This window comes from Leptonotus elevatus, chromosome 19 (assembly GCF_054856555.1).
Source record: "Leptonotus elevatus isolate MCC_2025b chromosome 19, RoL_Lele_1.0, whole genome shotgun sequence".
Classification (NCBI taxonomy): Eukaryota; Metazoa; Chordata; class Actinopteri; order Syngnathiformes; family Syngnathidae; genus Leptonotus; species Leptonotus elevatus.
The window spans coordinates 4,046,411-4,071,983 of NC_141257.1; the positions used below are offsets into that span (position 1 = coordinate 4,046,411).

Genomic DNA, 25,573 nt, shown 5'->3' on the forward strand with positions numbered 1-25,573 from the left:
AAAACTTTTAATCGTCTCTGTTAAGTATTTTGAAGGAGAAAATGAGGCAAGACACAGCAGATGGTAGATAAACTCTCTGTATTTGACTCAACCCTCCTGGCGGGATGACTGAGAGTGCAATTTGGATGACATCATCTAATGACTTTGGCTTAAATGGACTAAAAGAAAATTCTTTATTCATACGGACCGTCACGTTCCCTTGCTACATTTTTCATCTTATCTCGGAGCCACAGAAGAGGGTCATGTTTTCAAGTGAATGAAGGTTTACGTGTTTATAGGCAAAAAAAAAAATCATCACAGTATGTCTCGGGGCTGCCAAGTTTGGTCCGACTTTACATTTTGATTCCATATTTGATAGGCTCTTCAATTATAAATGTAGCCCATTGCTGCAGCTATAGCTTCCAACAAGCAATCGCTCCATTGCACTGCAAAGCTTTTCCGCAACAATTCCGTTTGATTGCAGTGCAAATAACAATTACGTCCCGCGCTCCCACTCATCCTCTCATCTTCCCACCTCAGCTAGAGAAAACAATTGGACTGAGCCAGGGACCCGCGAGGGATGAGCGCTTTTCCCTCGGAATACAAACACATTACTTGCGCTGACCCGCTTGACATCCAATAGTGTGCAATTAGCATATATATGTGTCTTTCTGCATTTGCTGCAGTGCTTTGTCTGAAGGCAGATTACATAAATGTGTGAAAATGGAGGATCCCCCTGAGCACCAGTTGGATGGTTCCCTGCATAAATTGTAAAAAAAAAGAAAAAAAGAAGAAGATTTGATGTAAATTCATCGCCGAGTTGGCCGTGGTTGTATCTGACACCTGCGATCCATCCAAGCTACTTTTACAATTAATCCTTTTAAGTGAATGGCAATGCATGTGTACTTGAGCGGGCGGGGGGGAAGCTATATTTGGTAACCTTGGTGACATTCACACCTCACTACATGAGAACCGATCCATTTCTCACAGTCTGACTACATCGCTTGTACGTTCGTACTTCGCCGTCGAAATGAATGTACTGCTTTCCTATTTAACAGTGCTTTGGCAGCATATTAGGTTGTCTCAGAAAGAGAATTAAGAAACTCCAATTGGTGATGGGTTCCACGGAAAAAAACTTGAATTGTGTGATTTCGTGAGCAGCTCTGCTAGTCATGTGTACGAAGCACACATGAACCAGAAGCCAATTTCTTTCTTTTCGGTCTCTATGTCCCAACAGGCAAGACGAGAGATGTGTCAGGATTGTCAGGGACAAGATTGTAGACCCGCACAAGACTGGAATGTGTAACAAAAGCATCAGCGAAACTGACGAGTTCAAGCGGCATTTAGAGAAAATCGAGCCGGAAAAAAAAACAAGATACCAACAATTGGGGCGGCGTGGCTCAGTGATGGAATGGTCGTCTTCCAACGTCGACGTTGCGAGTTCGATCCCATGCCAGTTGCTCCTGATGCTGCGTCATTAGTAGGTGAATGAGTTGTCGAATGGAAAAGCGTTATATAAATGAAGTGCCTTTTACCAAGTGGAATTTTGCTAGATTAGCTTCCTGATTGGTTCATTTATATTAACCTACAAACCAAAAATAAAAAAACTAACTTTACTTAAAAATGGATGAATAAATAAATCATTTACTTAAAAATAAATAAATAATTTACTTATAAATAAATAAATTAAACAAATAAATAAATACATACATACATAAATAAATTTGGAGTGTCAAAATTAATGCATTAATTTTGAGTTAATTTAAAGCTCCTTCAATGCTACATTATTATTTTCTTTTAAGTGTGATTAAGTAAGTTGGATGGTTCCCTGCATAAATTGTAAAAAAAATAAATAAAAGAAGAAGATTTGATGTAAATTCATCGCCGAGTTGGCCGTGGTTGTATCTGACACCTGCGATCCATCCAAGCTACTTTTACAATTAATCCTTTTAAGTGAATGGCAATGCATGTGTACTTGAGCGGGCGGGGGGAATTAAGTAAGTGTGCTTACTACCTGTAAGCCTGTACTGGGGGAATTCCAGTCGCAACGCAGCAAGACACATCCACGTCAAAATTTAGCAATCGTAAATTTAATAATGATGCATACATTTGTGGAGACTGGAGTCAAGTTGTATTTTGCAATTTCAAAAATATCACAAGTTACTTCATGTTAAAGATTAGATAGCTCTTAGTATGAACAGAAAAATGCACTGAGCTGTCGCAATGTGATACAAATGCAGTTATGCCATCTAGTGGCAGAAAAATGACCAACACAAATCAATATCACTCGTTTTTTACAGTACAGTACGTCTTTTTCATTTTAACGCAATTTTATGAATGATTATGAAATTACTGTATCAATGACTAAAAGATGCAGTCATATTTCTATTAGTTTAGCATTTTTTTCCCGCTTTTATGTTAACAAGAGTATGAAGAAATGTATTGTACATTTAGAACAGCTATTGAAATCATGTGATTAATTATGATTACAAATGTTAATCGCCTGACACCCCTAAAATAAATAAATGTTACTTCATATACAAGCCCGCCTTAAGTTTGCCAGTGATCAAAATGACTCCGACAAGGCGCGTGAGAAAGCACTGCGGTCGGGTGGAAACCCAAGTTGAGCGTTTGACATCAACCGGACCCGTCGTGTTGAGTGGCTGAAAAAATATGCCATCTAGTAAATGTGTTTTCATAAGAATCATTTCCCGGTGTTTTTCCTTGTTGATGTTGGTCGGCCGCCTCTGAATGCCACGGCACATAAAACGTCGCGTCAAGCAGAAGTACGTTTTAGAAAAACGACCCCGCGGCTCGGGCCGCATTATCCATGTCAACGGACGTGAAAATGAGTACGGGGGGGGGGGGGGCTCAGCGTGCATCTGACAGTGCAAGAGGACGACGACACGCTTCCGCTTAATGGCTCGATGCACGCGTTTCACTGTGAGTTATTGCTTTTTCTCCACAATTCTCTGGGGGGGGTGGGGGGGGCATATGTGTGGCAGATGCTTCCCAAACATGACTCAATCATGAGCATTATACTTAGCCTCGACAGTGGCACCTCCAAAGTGGAACACAATACATTCAAGGACACTGGTTGACACACTTTTAAAGACATGTGGCATTTTATTTCAGCTTCTGCTTGGTCATTTTAATGCGAATATGTCATACATATTTATGTACTGTATTCATCATAACATTTCCCACCTACTAAGGTTAATTTCCTGTATGCTATGGTTGTCGTTTCGACCGGTGGTGTCCCCCCCCCCCCCCCCCTAAGATATAGCCCTTGACATGTAATTAATAAGCTCACCATATACAGTAGATACAGTAGTTCTGAAATGCTACAACTACAGTAATATAAATATTGCATGGCTGGCAACATCAATCCTTGTAGTAGAAATGTCAGTGGGTGGCAGTAAGATTTAACAACAACCTGTTTTTTTTTTAATGAATATGGAATATTTGGACATGTTACAACAGTATGATGGTCAATAAGTAAATACATATCTGTTTTAAATGTGTGTAAGTATAAATGTATTTATGTAGATATGCACATCGCAATCCAATAATGTAAAGTATACTATCGTGAGTTAGTACAGTATTTTAAAATCTCAATTGCTGACTGTTATTTATATTAATCAATGAAAAGTAATCTTTTTATAATAACACATTACATCTATATAATAAAAACATTTGATTAATTGCATAAAATATGTGTTTCAATGCCGTCTTAATGATGTAAACACGTCGAGTTTATCCTCAACAACCTGCGGGAACTCGCGCGTCTCGGACCGTCCTCTGATTGGCCACCTGGCATGCAGAGGGCGTGGCTTTAGCCGGTGGGCGTTTTAACAAAATCAGCCGCCACGCCGACACCCGCACTCATTCACTACGGATCCGCGTGGCTGACACAATCTCTGCTCGTTCATTTTAAACCACTCTGAGACTCTTTTTGACGACTTTCTTTTCTCTCTCCTTCATCTGCTTGTGCTTTTAATCGCCTTCGAGAGCTGAAAGTTTGCCTTGCGCACAATCTTACCTGGGCGGGCGGACGCGCGCGTGTGTGTCCGTGTGCGTGTGCACGCGTCGGCGTGGTCCACCATGGATTTGCTTTGGATTGTTGGCTTGCTGGCGTGCGTGTGCGCCCGCTTGGCTTCGTCCGAGCGCCACAGCGTCTTCTGGAACGGCACAAACCAAAAGTAAGTCCGGTCTACGAGCACTGCACTTGCGCACCAGTTTACATGTTGCAACTTGTACAGTATTTTTTTATATATATATTATTATTTTTTGCAGTCTTCCTTCCTGCATAGGCAATGAATTTGTGATGCGAGCAATTTGGCTTCTGTTGTTATGATAATGTGAAAAAGCTTTAGGGAGCTCAACCCCCCTCCACTCCCCCCCTCCCCCCCCACTGATTTTCTCCTGTTTTGAACCTGTTATTATTATTATGGCACATTTTAATCTCTTGCGCAATGTGTGATAAGCAAAGCTAGTGTATAAAAGGCAAGTTTGGAGGGGAGAAAGCTGCTTAAAGAGTCAAGCATGTGTGCTGGAGTTTACACGACAGGGTCCTTTAAAAAGCGTCATGCTGATTTATTTTGTGTCAAAAGTTGCTTTTTGTGAAGTCGTTTCTGCGTAATTATGACTAAATATGACTATGTGGCGTGATGAAGCTGGATTTAGTTGTTATCGTGTTATTTTGTTTCAAGTGGATTATTTGTGTGGATATTTGCATTTCAGGGTGGCAATATGTGCTATAAAAAGGTCATTGTGGTGAAATACTCAAGAAAAATGTGTCACTATTTTTTTTTTTATGTAGTCATCGTCGTGTTAGTTTGACTGAATGTGTTAAAATTTGGTTATTTGAGAGCATATTCTTACAGTGTTTACATCCATGCAATGGATTACATCCCAATTTTTTGTATCTTATCCTCTTAGGATTCGTAAAATTTTTGTGCACATTTGTCTTTAAAGGACAGCAATACGTGCATTTTCGGATAGTTCTAGGTCATTATCAGACATTGTTTACCTCCAACTAATAGAGACTTCCTTGTTAAAATGAATGGAGTAAACATGTTAAAAGGGGATTATTTTTGCGTGCAGCAGTCATGCAACGTGCTTTTTGGGGATAATTGTGTGTCATTGTGGGATATGGTGTTTACATTCACGAGGCGGAATACCGGCAGAATTCCAATGTTTTTGTACGTCGTCATAATTAACATGTTTGGTTGGTTCTACTACTGCTAAAATGGGATTGTTGTCTCGTACAGTAGCCAGACAACACATATGGCTTTTGTCAGCATAATAACATGAAGCAGTGTTTTACTTTTACCTGCTTGTACGCGATCGGATGACTTTGCCTTTTTGTTTTTCTGAAAAAGTGCAGCAATTTCTCCCAAAGATAATGATGTGCACGTGTGTCATTGCGCCGTTTCATATTTTTGCTGTTACAAATCTGACTCATAACATGTTGAAATATCTTTTGCAATATCCGACCCCCACCCCCCACCCGTGCGCTGCCACCAATAAGCTTCAAATCAAGAGCAAGGGGGTGGCGGGAGTTACGCGGCTGTCAGGTCGACGCGGGGGTGGTCATATTTCAGGTGACGGGGCGAGCAATAATGGCGGGCGACAGAGAGCGAGTGGGTAACTCGAGGCCTGCCCGGTGGGTCATGCTCTGTGGGTGGTGGGGGGGGGGGGGGGGATGGATGACAAGGTTGGTGGGGGGGAGAAATCGGAGCCCAAACTGTCCGGGTTAGGGGCTGCTCGGAATAAGTGGGGGTCAATTAGAGCTGTGGGGTGTAAACAAACGTCTTCCCGGGGTTTCACAAACTTTTTAAGCCTTGCACCCCCTCTAAAAAAAACAAACATTTAAAGGCGTTATGACCAAATCATGTCACAAAATATCATATACCATCTTTGTAAATTTTCTAATTGTAGTAACTGATTAGCCTGTTAGCTAGCTAAGAAGCCATTTTAGTAGCTTTCTTATCTTTGTCGAATTTAGTTATTTCCGCGTTAACACAATGGATCATACTTATCTAGTTGTTGAACTTTGGCATTATCAACTTAGTTGTCGCAATATTGCCGGTTTACTAGTTTGCCGCGACAGTTCCCACATTCTGGTATTTTGTCCAGCTTGCTTGTGAGCAACCTCTCAGTAGCAGTATCCCAACTTTATAACCTTTTGTTTTGCACACATGGGGGGAAAAAAATGGATCTTCTCGATCTTAGCCATATAATGCTAGTTATCTAACGAGATACCTGGTTACGGTAGTTATCCAACTTAACCTGCTTGTGAATTGTCCGATTCTAGTAGTCTATCGGACAAACAGACCAACTAAATTAAAATCTCAATAAATAAATAAAAAATGCAGCAACCTAACCACTCTCTGTCTAGCTAGCTACCTAGCCAACCAAGCAGCTTGCTATCTATGTTAGTTGACAGATTCTATTAGTCTATCTAACTAACTAATAACTAACTAACTTTCTGTATGTCAAATACAAAAACAACTGTTAATCATTTTTATCTATCAAATTAAGTATTACATAATCTTATTGTATATACTAGCTCGCCAAAATACCAACTTGCAATATGAATTTCCAGATTCTCCAAGTCTAGCTACGTACCTAGTTTGTCTTCCTAGATTTCTGTCCATAAACAACTTTAATTTGGAAAATGTGAAAATGCAATGTAACTGTGTAATTCTTGCCCCAAACCACCATTACCCGTTTAATTTCCTATGTATCAGAAGCCATGTTGTACAGCAAAAAATGCATCTGCGAAAAATGTGAATCGAATCCCAGATGGATTTTGTTTTGCTTGTGTGACTGTAATCTGCCGCCCATTTGCAACCCGCTGTTTTTACTTTCCTGGATGACTGCATTCGCATAATCCTCTGTATTCGCAGAAAAAAACCCAAAGTTTTAATTTGTCGCTTTTATCCGATCCGGCAATCGCGTTGCCCATCTGACCTGTTACTCGATTAGACCTGTCATCCGTCCTAACTCGAGGGTGGGGATTTGGGAACCTTTTCTTTATCAGTCCTCCGAGACCCATGCTACATTTCTATTTCTATTTAATTACGTAGGTATGTCGCTATCAAAGTATCTTTCTTACTATCTACCAGCTAACAAGCTATTTTGATATCCTCTGTGCTGACAAGCTAGCATCTTAAGTGGTGAATTAGCTGTCAAAATATTTAAATAGCTAGCTAAAATGTGTTTACCTAATTATTCTTACAATCTGTCTAGCTAACTAGCTATCAATGTACCTGGTGATTTTTCTACTTATAGCAAACTAGCTATCAACCTACCTGCCTAGTTCACTGGCTATCAAGTTTTTCACTAGCTAACTAGCAATAAAAATCATGTTTTGTTTTTAGCATTAGGCTACTTGGCAGGGCCAGTTTAGATGCCATCACGGGCAGTACTTGGCCCACTTTCCATAGGTTGTCCACCCCTGATTTGATTGATTTCAGGTTGATTTTTTTTTTTTTTACAGGCCTTGTTTCCCTTCACACGCAGCAGGCAAACACACGCTCAAATTCACGCGCACGCACGCACGCACTTACACTTGTTCCTTCGAGAAGTTGAGCTGCCTGGCTGGCCACAAATTGTGCGCTTGGACGCCGCCGCCGACTTCCAAGGTCGAGGCCGGCTTAATGACTACTTTTGTTTTGGGGTGAAATCCTGAATAGTTTCCGCACTTCCTGACCTTTTTACGACATGAGCGTGCAAAAGCTCTTTGTGTCGGACCAGGAACTATTTAGTCAGCGGGCACTTGTTGTTTCCCAGAAGGGGGCTGCGTGTGTGCGTGCGTGCGTGTGTGCGCGCATGCGTGGTATGCATGTACAAGTAGATAGGAGTGTCTCACCCATTCTCATACACATTAACACACCGAAGCGTTCCGATCTCTGTGAACCGTACATTGTGAAGCAATAATCGTCTCGTCCGCAGCTTGTTTTCTCTTTTCTTGCTGACAGCGCACGAGTAGACCTCCTCCCTCTTGGTACCTGTCCCTCCTTCACCCCACAAACCTTCTTCTTGGCCGGCTTCCCTTTTTTTTCCGACTTTCCACTTGCTGCTGCAGTCTCCAATTTTAACCAAGCGCTCTCGCTCTCCAAGCTACATCGCCAACTAGCTATCTTTCTATACCTAGCTAACGAGCTACCTAGAGTCTGAAATTCTCATAAACCGACTAACTAGCAATTATCTTACTGTATTTACTGCATGAAAAGAGAAGTATATTTTTTAAGAGTGCAGTATGTGGATTTGGATCAAAGTGAGCTATTTAACTACAAAACCCACATATTTTGTCTCCAATACACCAAATCGAACTTTCCTTGGATTAGCATGTCAGGTGTAGTCCTCCCTGGCAGAGGTCTACACTCCACCACATAATGTTATCATGTTCTTGCGGTATCGGCTCAAACAAGGGAGTTATTCCAGGTATGTTTCACCCCATGTGAGGGATTAATTTAGCGTTTAACCACTCAATATGGACGTTGTTTTGTCCTTGCTCCCATACAAATTAGGGTAGCGGTCTTCACGGTGCGCCCAGAAAGAGAATGCTAATCAGCGCGACTGATTGGAGGTCAGGGGTCGCTGTGTGATGAAGTGGCCCGGGCCTCTATCAATCTGTCAGTCATTCTGGCGCGGCGGTGGTCCTTGAATGCGGGGGCCGCCACTCAGGGTGCCCGCCCTCTGGGAAAGTCTCATTCTCCAGGCCCCCTTTTTTTGCCAGCTTTTTTCTTTTTTTTTATCTGAACCTTACAAGCTGTCCCTTTTCAGTCTATTATTTCCGTGGTAGTGTGTGAGGGAAGGAAAAAGAAGGGGGGAAGCCTTCTGAGAGGTGTGGAATTTTCTTAGCGTTTTCTTGGCACCCGTGGTGATCAGTCACCAGGCACTTTTCCCCCCGGAAGGCCTTGCCTTCCCTTTTCAACTTCCGTACTCCGCCGCACTCTGAAAAGGCACTCCAGTGCCCCCTAAGCAAATCGCCTTGGTCCTTTTCACCCGTACGTCTGTGCTTTCTTCTTGAGTGTCTTGCCGAAGTCGAGCCGCAGATGTCCCGGGATCCAAAAAAATTCATGAATACAAAACGCGTATTTGTCTTACAAAGGTGAATATGCGCATGTGTGCCTTGTTTATGCAGAGAGAAAATGCATATAGAAAGACCTCATTTCTTCAAACAGAGTCGCAATGATTTGCTCTGTACTACGTCGATTGTCACTCTCATGAAGATGACGTCATTGACTCAAGAAATCGGTACTAACTTGGAGGATGACTTGGTTTGTTAAAGCAAAGTAGCAACAATTATTCTTGACTGTGTTGTGATGTATTGTTTGAAGAAAAACGAGTGGAGAACTAGTGGCAAATCCAGGTCCAGAAAATAGAAAAAAAAACGCCACCATTTGGCTAAAGCCGGTTGAGTACAAGCACTTGTGGCTAAAGTCAAACTTGTGGCAAGGTTTTTATTTTCTGGACCTGGATTTGCCACCTCTGGTTCGAGCTTGTTTACCTGCCGGTTGATTAGAAGCACCTGTGGCTAAAGGCAAGCCACGACGGGGCTTTTTTCTTTCCGGGCCTACATTTGCCATTTTTGATTAAAAGATGTCTATAATGCAAGAATCTATCCGGTAGAAGAACATCTACAATTTGTTGCAATATCACTGACAACTCCGAGAAAGACACGGTCTGTTAAAACCGACGTGGTCTTTCATTCTTGCGAGTCTTGCGACTGTATCGAGACGTAACTGAAAAAGTTGTTAAAAGAATCGGCCTGTTAAATTAAGGATCAAGGTAGACCGTCGATCTTGACGGCTCTGAGGTTACTCCTCTGACACGCCAGTTGAGTGTGAAAGCAGCCACAGATTAGGAACTTGCATGATTTTCCCAGTAGCCCAAAGCGATACTCCTTCCGAAACACGTCCCACTGTTCCGACTTCACTCTCGGGCCACCCCCATTTCCCCGCTTTCCCAGTCCTGTCTGAAAATTCCTAAGAACTATCCCCATCTTTCACCCGCATTGTCCCCTTAATCTGCCTCTGCAATCTGTCTGATGAATTCAATCTGTGCTGGAGCTTGTCAAACGGATGTAATCGTCTCTTACGGGGGGCTGGCTGATGTGCGCTGTTGTTTTTCTGGATCTCGCCGGGTTAGTGAATCGGGCCAAAGGTTGTTTCCTTGTCGCCGGCTTGCTGTTTAGCTGTAGCAAAGTCTGCTACGTGTTTCCCCTGCGAGGTGCCTGCCTCGGCTTTCCGTCCACGTCTTTTTTTTCCCGGGAAAAGTGCGTATCCTGTCTGCGGCGTAAACAATGGTTGTGTTCTCACACGTCTTGCTCGGCGCGAGTACATAAGAGAGTCGAGCGACTGTTTCCCAGGCTGTTTAAATCCTTGCCGTAGATTAGTGGTGATTCATAGACATCGATTGTTTTTTTTTTTTTTGTTGTTTTTTTTTAAAGACGGATGCGCCATTGTCGAAGCTATGAGGGCCATCTGGAATCAACCTTCACTTGCTGTCAGATTTGCCTCGTCTCTATTTGGGATCCCGGGTTTTCTCCTCCTTGGCCTCCCCCTCCTGCCCATCCTCTTGTCTCGTCCTTATCTAGGCACCAGACTTCCCCTTCTGGCTTGGTCCCACACAGCAAGGAGCAAGAAGAAGGGGCTCGGTTTGTAAACAGCCATGTGATTGCGGCGCTAATCTCGAATTAGCCAGACGGGGGCGATCAGATATTATCTTGTTTCGTTTCGAGTAAATATGAGACATTGTTTCATTTATCGTGTAAACGTGCAGCGATGAGCTTCTATCAACCTCTGGCAAACTGTATCATCACCGTCTGGAAGTGAGAGCTACATTTTAGACCGGTAATGGAAGTCGGTCATTAGAGATGAAAGGTTTATAGTCGACCCATAAAACCCGGTAATATTTATCACTGTTAGTATTATGGTGCCGCCATTATGGATGAGTCTGATTCAGGGTTTGAGTTTCGGATGCGGCCTTTCTGGGGCGTTTACTTGCGTAGGTTTGCATCTGCTACTCCGGCATCCTTCCACATTCCAAAAACATGCAGACTCTAAATTGACAACGTGGACGTGACTGATCGTCTCTAGATGTTCCCTGCAATTGGCTGGCGACCAGTCCAGGGTGTATCTTGCCTCTCACCCAAAGTGATCAGATTTTTGGGGCGAGCTTACCCTATAGAAATTGTCTGGATGTATTATATTACAATTTTTATTTCGTAATTGGGGTTATCACCGTATTTAGCGTCTCACGGTTGGCGGTTGCTCTTTGTATGGCGCGACACAGCATGTTGCGTTTTGCCGAATGTCACAGATGTTACTAAGACACCTGGGAACCATTTAAAATTGTGGACAAATCTTGTGTTCCCTTTTAATACCGTGAAGCCTACCCTAAGGAAATCCTAACTCCCAGGCTCAGGCTGTGGTTTGTCAGGACAGCAACAGTGAGCATGTTTTTTTGTTGCGCCGAATCGACTCGGCAAAATCGATATATTTCGCTTCCTGAGCAACGTGATGTCAGCGCTGACCTTTTCTGCCGCAAACTCTTTTTATAAGACACAAATGTCTCCGGGGACAGTGTGTGACTCCGTTGCAAAAGAGCATGCGTATTCATCTAAGCCTCCGCAGAGCCCGTGGAATCGGCCAATTATTTCTCCGCCGTCCCCAAAGCTTTGTGTTCACCTCCTTTGGGCGGAAGTCGCGGGCGGAATAACTGATGAACCCATCAGACAAAGGTGGAATGACAGAGAAAGCAGATTGAAATTGATCGCAGGAAGTCACACAAAGAGCGTCCGCCAGAATATTATGTTCAAAGGGAAGTCAAAGGAGCGTATTTGTTCCCATGACGACCACCGGGCATGTACCCACGTCACATTGTGCGTTCGTCTTATAGCAAACAGTGGGCAGGAGAAAGTTGCATTTTTGGAATGCCGGCCGAGTCCGCTCGCGATTGGCTCAGGCGGTCTGGCGTGGGGGGAGTGCTGGGGGTCGGAGTTGACACTCTGGGGTGGGTGGGGATCTTGTGTGCTTATGGAGTGATGAAAGGGGGACAGCGAGTGGGAGGAGGTGAGTGGCAGTGATTGATGAAGACCAGTTACACGGCCTTCGGGACTACTTTTCTCTCTGATTCTGCGTCCTTCACTGTAATTATATACTCAAAAAAAAAATCTTGTGTCCAATAAATAATACTTTTAGGCGTTCAGTTACGTGAGCTTTGGAGCTTTTTCTTTCAACATCATGTTAAGCGTACAAATGTTCCACAACCCACATACGACGGTATATGCTATTATGCTAAGTACGAAACGGTTATGTTTCTTTACAACGTGACATTGCCACCTAGTGGCCTGGCATGCAAATGACAGTGACAATTGTTTTTATTTTGGTGTTGATGTGTAAACGTACCCTTAGTCAATTTGCTGTACCCAGCTTTGGGCCTTACTGTGCAACTCCAAGCCCCCAACCCCCCCCCCCCCCCCCCCCCCCCCAGCCCCTCTGCATTAAGCAGGGTCTGGTGCCACTCAATGGACTGAGCCTGGCTTCTGCTCCAGCCAGTAATCCAAGCTTGGATGAGACGATTAGGTGGTCTCTCCCCCCCCCCCCCCATTCGACCCCCTTTCACCCCCCACCACCTACATTCCGGGTTCACTCATCCGCAATGTAGGCCAGTCACCATTTAAATCACATTAATGGCGAGTGTAAAAGCCCGGGGATGAAAACAATCATGTTTGTGTGGTCGGTGGCCTTCAGATTAATAAAAAATAAGAATCGATCCAGCTCGCCTGTGGGATTGTAGCCTCCGCGCAAAACCTTCTGTCGCTGACTCGGCAATTGTCCGAGCGTTTTTTTTTTTTTTTGATCCGTCCGACATTCCGCCGAGCGCCAGAGTGCCGGGATGAGAGGCTAACGGACGGATGAAAGGAGGTGGTGAAGAAAGCCAAACACTGGCCGGCGAGATTAAAGAGGAGAGATTAGAACTCTCCTGAAGAACTTCCAGTAAATCAGGAATTCCTTTTGCCTTGCATGCCGCTAAAAACTAAAATCCCACCGGGATGAAACGTCTAAAAATAGCTAAATATTGTTAGCATGATAGCATAATTACGAACACTTTTCAAAAACAAAGTCGAAAGATTCCAGTTGTCTCGATTCAGTCTTTTATAGATTACCATGACCATGACAAAAAAAAGAAAAAATTAACAAGCAAATAGCTTCTTTTTTTTTTTATATTGTGTTTCGTAAGTTTAAAATGCATAGGCAATTATGCTATTAAGCTAACGACATGTTTGGTCTTTGTCTGCCAACCAAGCAGACCATTTCATTATCTATGTTTTCATAACTTATTGATGTTGGTTATGAGTAATGAGTTTGTCTTAAAAAATAAATAATAATAATAATTCTGTGTATATGGTATAAAATGACCCTAGCGAGGCTTGCTACGGTTACTTGTTCGAAGACATCTTGCCAAGTCAAATTTCCCTGTTGTTTTAACCCATTTTAGCCGTGCATCCGTTTTGATTTTGAACAAATTAGTTCTCCACACTTGACCACCTGACATTACTTTCGCTTTATTATGCAGCTTATCATGGCAAACGCACACACACAGCGAGGGACTTTACAGACGCACATTTGTTAGCTTAAACCCTTTGGCAAAAAGCTAAGCCGCCCCTTTTGAAGTGCGCTATCCCGATCAGTTAATTAAGCTGATGATGCGGAGTGGTTCAATGGCGAGGTGTTACGGGGGAGAACAAAAGGCAACCGGGTAATTAAGCCTATTTGCTGTTAATAAAAGAGGAATGGGGTTGGGGGGGGGGGGGGGGGTACTAGCCAGCCTCCCCCTGGTGTGGAGTCAGTATGAAACAGTGACTATTGATAACTGTAGCAGTCACTCACAGAAGTCCCACAGAGAGAAACTTCAAAAGCCATCCCCAAATGTAATGCCCTTTGACCCCCTCCCCCCTTTCCCCTCCTGCAGGCCTATGCCCCCCCACCCCACCCTCTTTCCACAGCCTAAAGGGGCTGAGAAGTGGGCATAAATACCCCCCTCCAGGGCGACTTTAATACCTTTTTTTAATTGCACCCCCCCCCCCCCCCCTTCGGACCAACACATTGGGACCATACTGAAGCCGGTTGGAAACCAGGCATGGCTAAGGGAGGGGGGTTTGTTTGTTTGTGTTCAGTATTTGCAGGGGTGGGGGCTGGGGGGATGATAACCTTGTCAGGCAGAGAGCAAACAAGAGTGTTTGCTCAATGGTGTTATCGATTCGACTGGGATTGAAAGCGCCGGCGGTCAAAACACTCGGATCGGGTAAACAGAGCGTGGCGAGGAAGTGCCAACGAGGCCGACGCCCGAGCGAGAAGGATCATTACCGCGTCCCGTCTTAAGTTTGCTACACCTATCATCAACACGCCCGAGTCTCCAGCCAGCTTATCTGCCCATCGGGCGTGAAGGGAGCGCAGTCAAGCGGCTGCAAGGAACTGCGAGTCTGGAGGGGGGGGGGGGGGCGAGCCTCGGTTGGAGCCACGGCGTCTGTTCTGGTCCGTCAAGGGGACACCCCCCCGGGAGACCTCTGGCAACAAAACAAACAACATCAGCTAACGAGACACAGGAGCCGTGCGCGCTTTCATGGACCGTCCGGGCATCTGGAGCGTGTCACACAGGCGCAAATGCTGGATGCCACCTTGGATAGTCCACCAGGAAAAACAACGTGAAGCAAAGAACAAGCATATTTTTTAGGGGCGTGGCTGATTTCTGAAGATGATAAAATGAGACATGGACCGGCGGTAGAAGTCGAAAAATAAGTATGAAGATAAAGACAAAAAAATAAGACCATGATCAGATTCAAAGTCAAGTTAAATGCCAGTAAGTAAACGCCTTCCGCAATTTAAAGTGCCTCTGGTTAACCCCAAATAAACTCCAGCTGTTCTAGTAGGCTTTTCTTGACATTTAATTTTCGCTTACTTTGATTTTAGTATCTCAGTCACTTAGTTACAATTACAGTTTTGCTACAGTTATTAAGTAACTATTTCGTAACTAACTTTGTAACTGTAACTAAGCAATTGGACAGACAAGGCACTACGTTACTAGTTACTAAATTACAGTTACTTTCCTACAGTTAATTAGTAACTAAGTAACTGAAGCAGTAAATTAAGCAAAAATATCCTGAAAGCCTAACTGTTACTATTTGCATATCTGGACAGACTTTAAATATTTACCTAATATGCACTGGGCTCTAAGTTACTAGCTACTTAGTTGCAGTTACTTTGCTAGTTATTTAGTAACTGTAGCTAAGTAACTGCAAAAAAAAGTGTGCAAAGTATGCAAAACATGTCATAAAGAGCCTGCTAGAACAGCTGAACTTTGAGGCTAACCAGAAGCCCTTCAAATGCTGACTCCCATTTAACATGGGCCTCAACCGCAGCTATAAGAGGGTGCGCACACTTGTGCAACCACATTAATCTTTCTGTAAAAGATTGTTTTTAATTCAATTGAATTGTACAGGTTAGAGGTCACATTAATGGTGGAAATATTTTTGAAATGATCGATCTCTGTCTCATTTTTTATAGCACAAAACGGGACTTTTGAACAGGGGTGTGTAGACTTTTTATACCCACTGTATCCAAGCAGTCAAATGAATATGATTACATGGACCCTTTAGGAATGGTGAAAAAAAATGACATTGATGGAGGGTAACAGTAAACGATGGGAAAAAAAACGAAATATTGCAACATTGCTATAATATGAAGTAGGCCGGCAGTAGTTTATGATCTTGAAGATCTAAAGATATGATTGGAACCATCTGATCTGTCCTCCGTGAACAACATATAGGACAGGACATACATTTTTAATTACAGTTTGGTCTTGGTAGAGATCCGTGCGCTACTATGTTGGATTGGATCCGAGTTACATATGGTCTTTATAGCAATCGCACCTTCGACTTTTGACCTTTTTGAGGTTTTATCTGTTTTCAGACTTTGTGTGCGTCGATCTCGCGGGGTCGGAGCTCCCACGCACCCCCCCCCCCCCCCCCCTGCTTCATCCAATCACCCGGGGACTCATTTTGAGTCCCCGAGCCCGATCTGGATGGCTCAAAAAGCCCTTTTAAGATCTAAAGATGTGATCAAATCGCTCTCCTGCTGGCGCGTTGACAAGCCGGCCGACGCGTATTCATTGCAAGAGCAACAGAAAGCGATATCGGTCGCCCGTCCCCGGTGCGTGTTGTGTAAATATTTCAAGTCTGTCCAATTCATCCACCCTCGGGGACCTCCTGGTGATCCAGTACAGTAGGAAGACGGTAAACTGATAGGCATCGCTCGGCAAGGGAGAGTGGGAGGTGTGTGTGTGCGTGTGTGTGTGTGTGTGTGTGTGTGGGGGGGTGTGCGTGAGGGCTTCATTGTGCGTTGATGGTGGTGGCTACTGCTTGAGGTTGTTGATAGATGGGGCTCACTGGGAAGAGCGCGAGGCTCCACTTCCTCGCCGCTGACAGATGACGAGCTGTGGGAGGAGAGCAGCGGTCTCTCCATCAATGCGAAGGAGGAAGCCCCGAATTCTTTTCTGTGAAAAAAATCCACGCAGATAAACACATAATAACTCGGCGGGCCCGGAGGCCGAGCGAGAAAAAAAAAGAAAAAAAAAAGGTTTTGCCTTACCCGCTTTTGACGCAGCTACTTTGTCTCCTTTGGAGGCAGGAAGCGGAGTTGACGTCGTAAAAGTAGGTGGAGGAGTCGAGGGGAGGCAGACAGTCTGACTCTTCGTCTTCTCGCCTTGCCTGGTGGGAAGGAGAGGGAGTGAGACTGGAGACGTGTGGCGTTTGGATCCGCTAGCTTAATGCTAACACATAATGGAAAACGCCATTTACGAGCTAACGTAGCATCTTTGTGACGGTGTGGTAGCACTAAATGACTCAAATGCCTCTAAGATGCTAAAGTCTGCTAGCTTAATGCTAACATAAAATGGGAAGCACCAGGGTAACAAGTAGCATCTCGGTAACGCTTTTAGCAATGGATGTTCGAACACAAACAGTTTAGCAACATATAAACACAAACAATATAGCATATAATCTTTAATGCTAACACATAATAGGAAATGCCATTTACAAGCTAACGTAGCATCTTTGTGACGGTGTGGTTAACGCTAAATGACTAAAATGACACTAAGAAGCCGAAGTTTGCTAGCTTAATGCTAACATAAAATAGGAAATGCCAGGCTAACAAGTAGCATTTAGGTAGCCTTGTTGCAACGCTTTTAGCAATGGGTATTTGAACACAAACAGTTTAGCAACACATACACAAACAATATAGCATATAGTCTTTCTTGTCCCCAAATTATTGCAGTTTACACTAAATTTACAATAGTTGTGACTGCATTATACTTCCCCTGGTGGCCGAGACAATTTTTTAAATTTTTTTATAACTATGTTAGTTAGAATAAAGCGTCATCACCATGCTTCTGGCATGTACACAAGCATGAGCCTATGTCACATAAATAAATTCTTATCCTCTCATTAAGCTCAGCTATTGTATTAGCGATCTTAGCGTGAAACACGCTAGCTAATAGTGAAGTGCTTGATTTGATTACTGTTTACTAGTGTGAACAAAGAGAGATGGATGTTATTGATCATCTCCCTTTTTGGTGTCCAGGTTTCTATGGGACGACTACGCCGTGGAGGTGCGACTCAACGACTACCTGGACATCGTGTGCCCGCACTACCCGCAGGGCGAGGTGCCGCTGCTGGACGCCGAGCGCTACGTGCTCTACATGGTGGAGCGCGAGGACTACGAGAACTGCAAGCCGCAGTCGTACGACCAGATGCGTTGGGAGTGCGGCCACCCGTTCGCGCCGCACGGGCCCGAGAAGTTCTCCGAAAAGTTCCAGCGCTTCACGCCCTTCACCCTCGGGAAGGAGTTCCGACAAGGAGAAAGCTACTATTATATCTGTAAGTGAACATTACAGTACATTATTTTTTTTGGAGGGGGGGGGGTAATCAAGTGTTGAGAAATTGTAATGTACAATTCAACCAAAAAATAAACAAATTGGTTAGTAATAATAATAATAATAGAACTAAAAGAAGATTTTTTTTCCTTCCAGGGGTGCTCGAAACCTGTCAGGGTGCGAGGGCATTTCTTGTGCTAGCCCCCCCCGCTTTTCTATTGGATTTTGGTCTGGTCTCTAAAATGCAATTTTTCCTGTTTTTTTACTCATAATTTTTATATTATGTAAAAAATTTAAATAAAAAAGGTGGTTTTCTAATGTAAAAATGATTTGAATATGAAAAAAAAATGAACATGATACTTTTTTTTGTATTTCCGATGTTCACAAAAATGACATAATGATAAATTTAGACAAATTATCCAAATGTTGTTTTAATTGTAAAATGAACAATTTATTTGAAAAATAAACATGTTAAGGGATGAACCCATTTTTTTTATTGCACGATTGGAAAAATAATCTGTTAAAATAGCAGTTTTAATAAAATGAAAGAAGTGTACATAATTTCATAACATATTTTTTAAGTAGAATTTTGGAAACTATAATGTTTAAAAATAAAAGCAAACATTATGTCATGGTGAAAAAAAATACAATACCTTTTAACTAAGTGAGAGAAAAAAAACAACCATTAAAATAGTTTTTCTGCCCCCCCCCAAACATAAATAATTTTTTAATATTTTTGCCAATTTTGAAAATTAAAAACATATATATTGAACCTGCACAATTACAAATTCCGTCACAAAAAATAAAAAAATGTTCACTCGACTTACCCTAAAACTAAGAACTTCAATGACAGCCAAATAATGGAAGCAAAAATAGATTCTTTCAAAAATAATTTCCCCAAAAACGTCAAATCAAATCTATACAATTCAACTGAAAATAACCACAAGTTTAAGAGAAAAATGTCCAATTGGCTTTGTCTAAAACTACTGCTTCCATGTTTTCTTAGGCGGTCGATATAATTGTCACCTGTCTTGCCTCTCTCCATCGCAAGAGTGCTCCAAATCTGTCAGGGTGCGAGGGCACAGCCCCCCTTCAGGGCACCCCGCACATTTCCAATCGAATTTAGGTCTGGCCTTTGACTGGGGCCCTTCCGAACCTCAAACGGCCTCCTGTTTTTCTAAGCTTCACTGTACGCTATCTGCACAGTCCAAACATCCCACTTGTCGCTGATACGGTAAGCCCGAAAGTGGGGTGTCGGCTCGCCCGAGTGCAACCGCACGCACGGAGTCGAGTTTTCGCCCCGACCGCGACTGTAATTAGATAAGCGGCGGGGCAAGGCGCTCTCCGCCTCGTCACAGATGGCCTCCTTAAGCTTTGTGTGTGTGTGTGTGCGGGGCGTGCACGCACGCATGGGACGGATTAAGAGGCCAGAGGAGGATAAGTGCATTAGTTTGGATGCTAACGCATATGTGTGTTTTTCACCCCCCCGTCCCTGCAGCAAAACCTTTACACCACCACGGAGAAGAGTGCCTGCGACTAAGGGTGGACGTCGTCGCGGCCGACGGTGAGAAAAAACACCCACGATCGCTTAATGGCGGACATTTGGAAAGGCCTATTTGATTGCTTTTGTTTTTTTGACCCGTTTGTCGTCTGATCTCAGGCTCGCAGGAGGCCCGGGTGGCCAAAGGAGGCACGGGCGGGGACGCTGGGGGAGCTGGGGGAGCTGGGGGCGCTGGGGGCGCTGGGGGCGGGGTTCACAACCCGTCCAACAGACTGCCTGCAGGTATGACGGCCCTCTCTCCATCAGTGAACCCTTGCAAGAAGAGAGACATTTAGGCAAGAGGGTTGTAATTACATTTAAATGCCACAAGATGGCGGAAAAAAAAAACATTCAAAACAGAAAGGATCATAAAGCATCAACACCATAACATGTGCACAATTATTAACCCATGTTACATAGCTGACTGTAGTCAGGAGTGAATTAATTCAACACAAAAAAAACTAATCATATGAGGCTCATTAATAGCATTAGCTAGCATACTAGCTAAATGACATGCTACGAACCGGAAAGTTGTGGGGGTCGGGGATAAGCCCCAGAAACCAGTTGCACCCATCGACACGAAATTGGTGATGCTTGAAAAAGTCTCAAAGACCCATACGCAAAACTGAACAGAAAGTCAGCCATTTTGGCATCAAAATTAAATTAGCTGGAGGCTTCACCATGAAAAAGTTTCACTAATTATCACCAAATTGGGTAGACATGTCCATCATGACAGGATGCATTAAAAAGTCTCAAGGACCCATGCCTGAAATTGAACAGGTAGTCATCCATTTTGGTTTGAAGAAGCCATTTTAGCATTAAAGCTTGATTGTCATTTGAAGGCTTCACTATGAAAATGCACCAGTTTCAACAAATGACATGAAATTTCGGTAGATATGTCTATCGTGACGGGACGCATGAAAAAGTCTCAAGGACCCATTCTTGAAATCAAACAGCAAGTCGTCCATATTGGTTTGAATCAACCATTTGGCATCAAAATCCGTTTTTCATCTTTTGGAGGCTACACCATGAAAAAAACAAAAAAACTGTTTCACCGATCTGTATGAAATTTGGTGGACATGTTTAACACAACTTGACGAGTGAAAAAGTCTCAAGGACCCATGCCCGAACTTGAACAGGTAGTCATCCATTTTGGTTTGAAGAAGCTATTTGGCATCAAAATTCGATTTTCATCTTTTGGAGGCTACACCATGAAAAAAACAAAAAAACAGTTTCACCGATCTGTATGAAATTTGGTGGACATGTTTAACACAACTTGACGAGTGGGAAAGTCTCAAGGGCCCATGCCCGAAACTGAACAGGAAGACAGCCATTTTGCTTTGAAGCTTCGTCGACACAATTACTCAACAATCGCGCTTGTCTTTTTGTGTCTTGCAGCCGACGACCCAGTGGTCGGCCTCCCCGAGGTACGGAAGAGCGTGCGGACCAACTCGGCGGCGTCGACGTCGCGATCCATCCTACTGTTGCTCGTCCCGTTCTTGCTTTTGCTGCACTGAGGCAACTCTCACAGGCCTTTTTTTTTTTCCTTCACTTTTTTGTGTGTGTGTGGGACCACAACGAAGGGACAGTCTGCGGGGACGAAACCGCCGAGCGCCTGAGCTCAGCCCTGTGGCCGGCCACAGGGCGAGACGGGAGGACAAAGAATAGACGGGACTCGCGTCGGAGCGATAGAACAGGACGAGCGATCGGGGCGAATGCTATGAAATATGAAATTGAACCTACTGCCCTCGGAGCCAAAGATTGGTCGCCTCCTCTATCTTGTGCCCCCCCCACACTCGTCAGTATCGCGTTCTATTTGTGTGTTATGATCGAAATGTAGCATTGACGGACTGCTGTCATGACAACCACACAATTCCACACGTTGACACACTGCCATGAGAAAAAACTTTTGTACATTCTGTGAAGATAATTTATGACATCGCGTCGGGAGGTTTCCTGTATATACCACGAGCGAGCAAGCGAATGAGTTTGTGTGTGTGTGTGCGCGAAAGGGGTAAGTTGTGCGACAAAATGGACTGGTGCCGAAAGCAAACACTGACTTTTTGTGTGTTTTTGTATCTCGCGGGGAGGCTGGTCTGCTCCGTTTGTTCAATCTCACCCCCCCCCCCCCAACAAAAAAAAACCAACAACCTGGAATCCAAGATGAAATTCAACCAATAAGCTACGACTGCATTCGATTTGAATGATTGGTAAGAGACAAAGCACAACAGTGTGATGACAGTTGAAGTCTTTTTTTGTTGTTGTTTTTTTACCAAAACAACCTTTTGTACATGTGTAAGTAAAAGTAAGTGTATGATATGTAAATACATAGAATATTATATAAAACAACGAAACCTGTTTGATATGACTAATGTGAAATTTTCATGTGGAATAAAAAAACAAATATTTTTGGGAAAACCAAAAGACACGAGTTGTCACTACTTTTTTTTCTTCCCAAGCTTGACTTTATGAATTTATGTGAATTTTTTATTATTATTATTATTATTATTTTTTTTTACAAGAGTAAGGTAACAGAGGTATAATATTGATATTGTCATTAAAATTGTGAAAAATATTGTCTTTTATTATAGAAGTAGAAATTGTCCGTTTAATTTGCAGGTCAAACTGCAAGCGTTAAAAATGAAATGTTATAGCGTTGCTTCAAATACTAATTTCTTGATTAGGTTTCATGTTTTTATTGAGGTGTATTATTTTTGAAGGTGCTTTTTAACTACTGTATTATTTTTTTAAAATCATTTTACTGTATTGTTTTATATTATTAATACTTTAGTTAGGTTAAATTGGACATTTTAGTTTATTATAGTCTTACTTTTATTTAATAAATTATTTAATTATATATCATAATAATATAAAATATTACTATTTGAAATGTTATTAATTGATTCGTGTAATAAATTTTGGTTTGATTAGATTTTTTTTTTACATTTCATACGTTCTAAAAATATGAACTTGCTGTTTTTGTGTAATTTATTTTTTATTTGTACATTTTGTTTATTTTCAATATTTTATTTTTAATGTTACCGTTTGTTTTGATACTTTTACAACTATTATAAAATATATATATATATATATATATATAATTTTTTTTTTTTTGTGATTTATTGATTCTGTTTAACACTTGATTTGATATTATAGATGAAAAAGACTTTTCACTACACTGACAAAGTTGTAAGAAGAAGAAGCCAGATGAACTTCCTCTTTTTGTACCGAAGCCTTGGCGGAGGTCTTCTCCGATGCGAAGCGCGCTACTCACCCGTGAACGTGACAGGCCAGCTAATCGCGTTCACGTGTCTGCAGACTGTTGAAAAGCGACAACGGAGGTGAGATGAAGCTGGAAGGTGACAACGTTTACCTCCGAGAAGTTTGCCTTTCGCCACTTCAGCGCGTGACCTCAAACGTGACCTTTACCCCCGTCGCTCACTTGCTTGTCTCCGCCATTGTGCTGTCAAGTCGTCCGTACTCTTTATGGCCGTGACAGTAAAAACAGCTGTGGCGGCAAACGCCGGTGCCACTGCCCAATGTTTTCAAAGTGGGGGGGGGGACGTAAATTCCAGCTGGCCTCTTTGAGTGGCTCCACTGGTTTATTTTTTTTATTATTGTTGACTTGCTCGTCGGGAATGCCAGTCTGTTTAAATGTGCAGAAAACAACCATTGTTATCTTTTAGTTCACGTTTTTTTTTTTTTTTTTAATATATATTCTCGTCACTTTCCCATGCTGTCATTTGCACGCTCGCCATCAAATCTCCTTTCAGCTCGCCGGCGGCCTCCATTACCGACTGTGTCTTTTCCTTCTGTGCCGAGATGACTTTGAGGTTTTTCTGTGTCCTTCCTCGGCGGCAAAACGATAACCTATCATTTCTTGGGAGTCATTTCTCGGCCTGTCCACTTGGGTTTGCTGAGACGCTTACTAAAAGTGCCACCGGGGGACAAACGTCACCGTCACGGGGACCGGTGTGGCTAAAATGTTCACGGTTTGTTTAGCAGCGGTTCTTTTGATATAGAAAATTGTATTTGTAGAGAATCCTAGTCAATTCTTGTGAGGGCAGATTTACAGGATTAACATATCCACAATAAGCTGCTGCCGGCTAATTACTCTTGGAATTCCAATCCGTCTTTGTTGCTTGTCTGAACAGTGTGAATGCGTGCGAATCATTAGAGTTTACAAAGATGTATTTGTAGAGAATCATGCCATTTGTTTAGCGGCAATTTGGATGATGTGACGCGTATTCGAGCCATGTATAATTGATTTGTTTATTTTTAGAAGGGGGTGATATTCTGATAAAAAAAAACTCGTACCAAATTTGCGAGAAAAAAACTCACAAGAAATAAACGTAGCGTCCTCGGATGTTTGTGCCAATAATTTTCGGTCGGGTTAAGCATTCGCAATTTGAAACGTTTGATACTGCCAGCGACGATGACACCTCGCTTGTTAAAATATATATTAATTTATTTCCAGAATTATTATTTACACATTCATATATATATATATATATATATATATATATATATATATATATATATATATATATATATATATATTTTTTTTTTTTTTTTGTACAAATAGTTACGTTGATGTGTCGAATCTGCTGCTCTCCGTCTTTCACTTGCATTTACCTAAAGTAAAGCTTCTGATTGGTTAGTGTTAGTCAGCTGATCAGGAAGTGTTTTCGCTCCTAGCTGCCGTGTTTAAATTAAGGATAAATCCGTCTCCATTCTGCCTTTTCATTTTTAAAGTGTTCCATTAACCACCAACATATCCTAACGTTAGACTATAGCTACGCTACGTGTCTTTGTCAGGTTAATGTTCTTGTGGCAAGTCTTCATTGAAAACATTCAGATGAAACGTTAGCAAAAGATGCTAGCTCACTTAATAACTATACGAGTGTTTTTTTTTTTTTTCAAATAATATATTTTATATTTCTAAACATCAGGCAATGACTGGGATGTTTTTAATTGTGTTTTTATGCTTGTTTTGAGTCTGTCATGTGGATGGATGTAGTGTAACAGGTTGGCTCTTATCTGATTTATTGCGTAGCTGGCAGGGAAAAAAACAGATGGACGTTTTCAAAGTGGGATGAGCGCATAGTGATGACAAAGAGCGCTGATGAAATATTTCACATGTGGCGACAGGTTGACAACGCCGCTGCCCATTGAGTCGGCGAAGGCCTTTGGTGCTATTGCCAGAGTGGAAGATTTGCCGGGTAAATAACAGGTTGCTTTTCATGCCGTCTGCTCGGGTAACAGCTTGTATGGCAAGGGTGGGGGTGTGGGGGGGCTACGAAGGGGGTGTACAATATGTGCATGGTAGTGCTGCTGGCGTGTGTTTTTATTTTCTAAGTTACGGGAGCTCCTAATGACGCCTTTGGCCCCGACTAGCCTTTGTTTACGCACAACGGGGGGTGGCCGCGCACAAAAGAAGCACTCCTTGCCAGAATCAGATTAGCTCGCGGCTACATATGCTTGCTAACCTTCACCCTCCGACGGCCCACCAAGGCCGCGTGGGAAGGCAGAAAACTGCCGGATGATGTACATTTCATCCTGTTAACCGCGCTCTTTGGGTTGGGGCCACGGGAACCAGACCACGTCATTTACCGTAAATTTGGGCTGTAAAACATAAAATGGTCGTAATATGACACAGTGAAGGACACGGTAAACGCATAAAACAAAACACAAGTACACATTGAGTGTTGAAACAACAAACTGTGCAACTGAACCATGTAATTTCAAATGTCCACTAGCCTACTTTGTGTATCTAAAACAACTACATAGCTTTACACTTAAGTCTGCTAGCATAATGTTAGCAGACAATGGGAAGTGTCATAGACAGGCTAACGAATAGCATCTATGTGGCGATGTTATAGTGTTTTAGCTAACAAGCAGCAACACGTGTTGACAAGCACGTATTCTTCCTGCTCTGTGAAGGACTAATTGTGACCGTCTCTATGTACACATCAGAAGTAGCAGCACAATGTCCATTGAATTAAAGCAAAACTAGCCTACATTGTGTATCTAAAACAATCGCACTGCTTTGCCCTAAATTCTGCTGGCTTAATGCTAACATATAATGTGAAGCGTCGTAGACAG

At 42.7% G+C, this 25,573-nt stretch overlaps 1 protein-coding gene and 1 long non-coding RNA gene across 3 annotated transcripts; one reads left to right on the plus strand and one right to left on the minus strand.

Moving 5' to 3' along the window:
- Positions 1 to 3,800: 3,800 nt before the first annotated feature.
- efna1a (ephrin-A1a) lies at positions 3,801 to 21,896 on the plus strand. The gene is made up of 5 exons (XM_086062993.1): positions 3,801 to 4,181; positions 17,637 to 17,932; positions 19,427 to 19,492; positions 19,589 to 19,711; positions 20,867 to 21,896. The coding sequence occupies exons 1-5, from the start codon at positions 4,084 to 4,086 to the stop codon at positions 20,983 to 20,985; spliced, it is 702 nt and encodes a 233-aa protein (XP_085919119.1). The 5' UTR covers positions 3,801 to 4,083; the 3' UTR covers positions 20,986 to 21,896.
- Positions 16,057 to 19,214, minus strand: LOC147157568 (uncharacterized). 2 transcript variants are annotated; one of them, XR_015091335.1, is made up of 3 exons: positions 18,955 to 19,214; positions 16,647 to 16,765; positions 16,057 to 16,551 (listed from the first exon to the last, which is right to left on the minus strand). It is a non-coding gene; the product is annotated as an uncharacterized LOC147157568 (long non-coding RNA). The 2 variants fall into 2 exon arrangements; XR_015091334.1 differs by having other exon boundaries at positions 18,756 to 19,214.
- Positions 21,897 to 25,573: the final 3,677 nt, after the last annotated feature.

Bases quoted from the DNA above. Each gene is read 5' to 3' on its own strand.
- efna1a (XM_086062993.1), top strand. From the start codon at position 4,084: ATGGATTTGCTTTGGATTGTTGGCTTGCTGGCGTGCGTGTGCGCCCGC. The intron at 4,182-17,636 runs GTAAGTCCGGTC...TTTGGTGTCCAG, and splicing joins TGGAACGGCACAAACCAAAA to GTTTCTATGGGACGACTACG. The intron at 19,493-19,588 runs GTGAGAAAAAAC...GTCTGATCTCAG, and splicing joins GGACGTCGTCGCGGCCGACG to GCTCGCAGGAGGCCCGGGTG.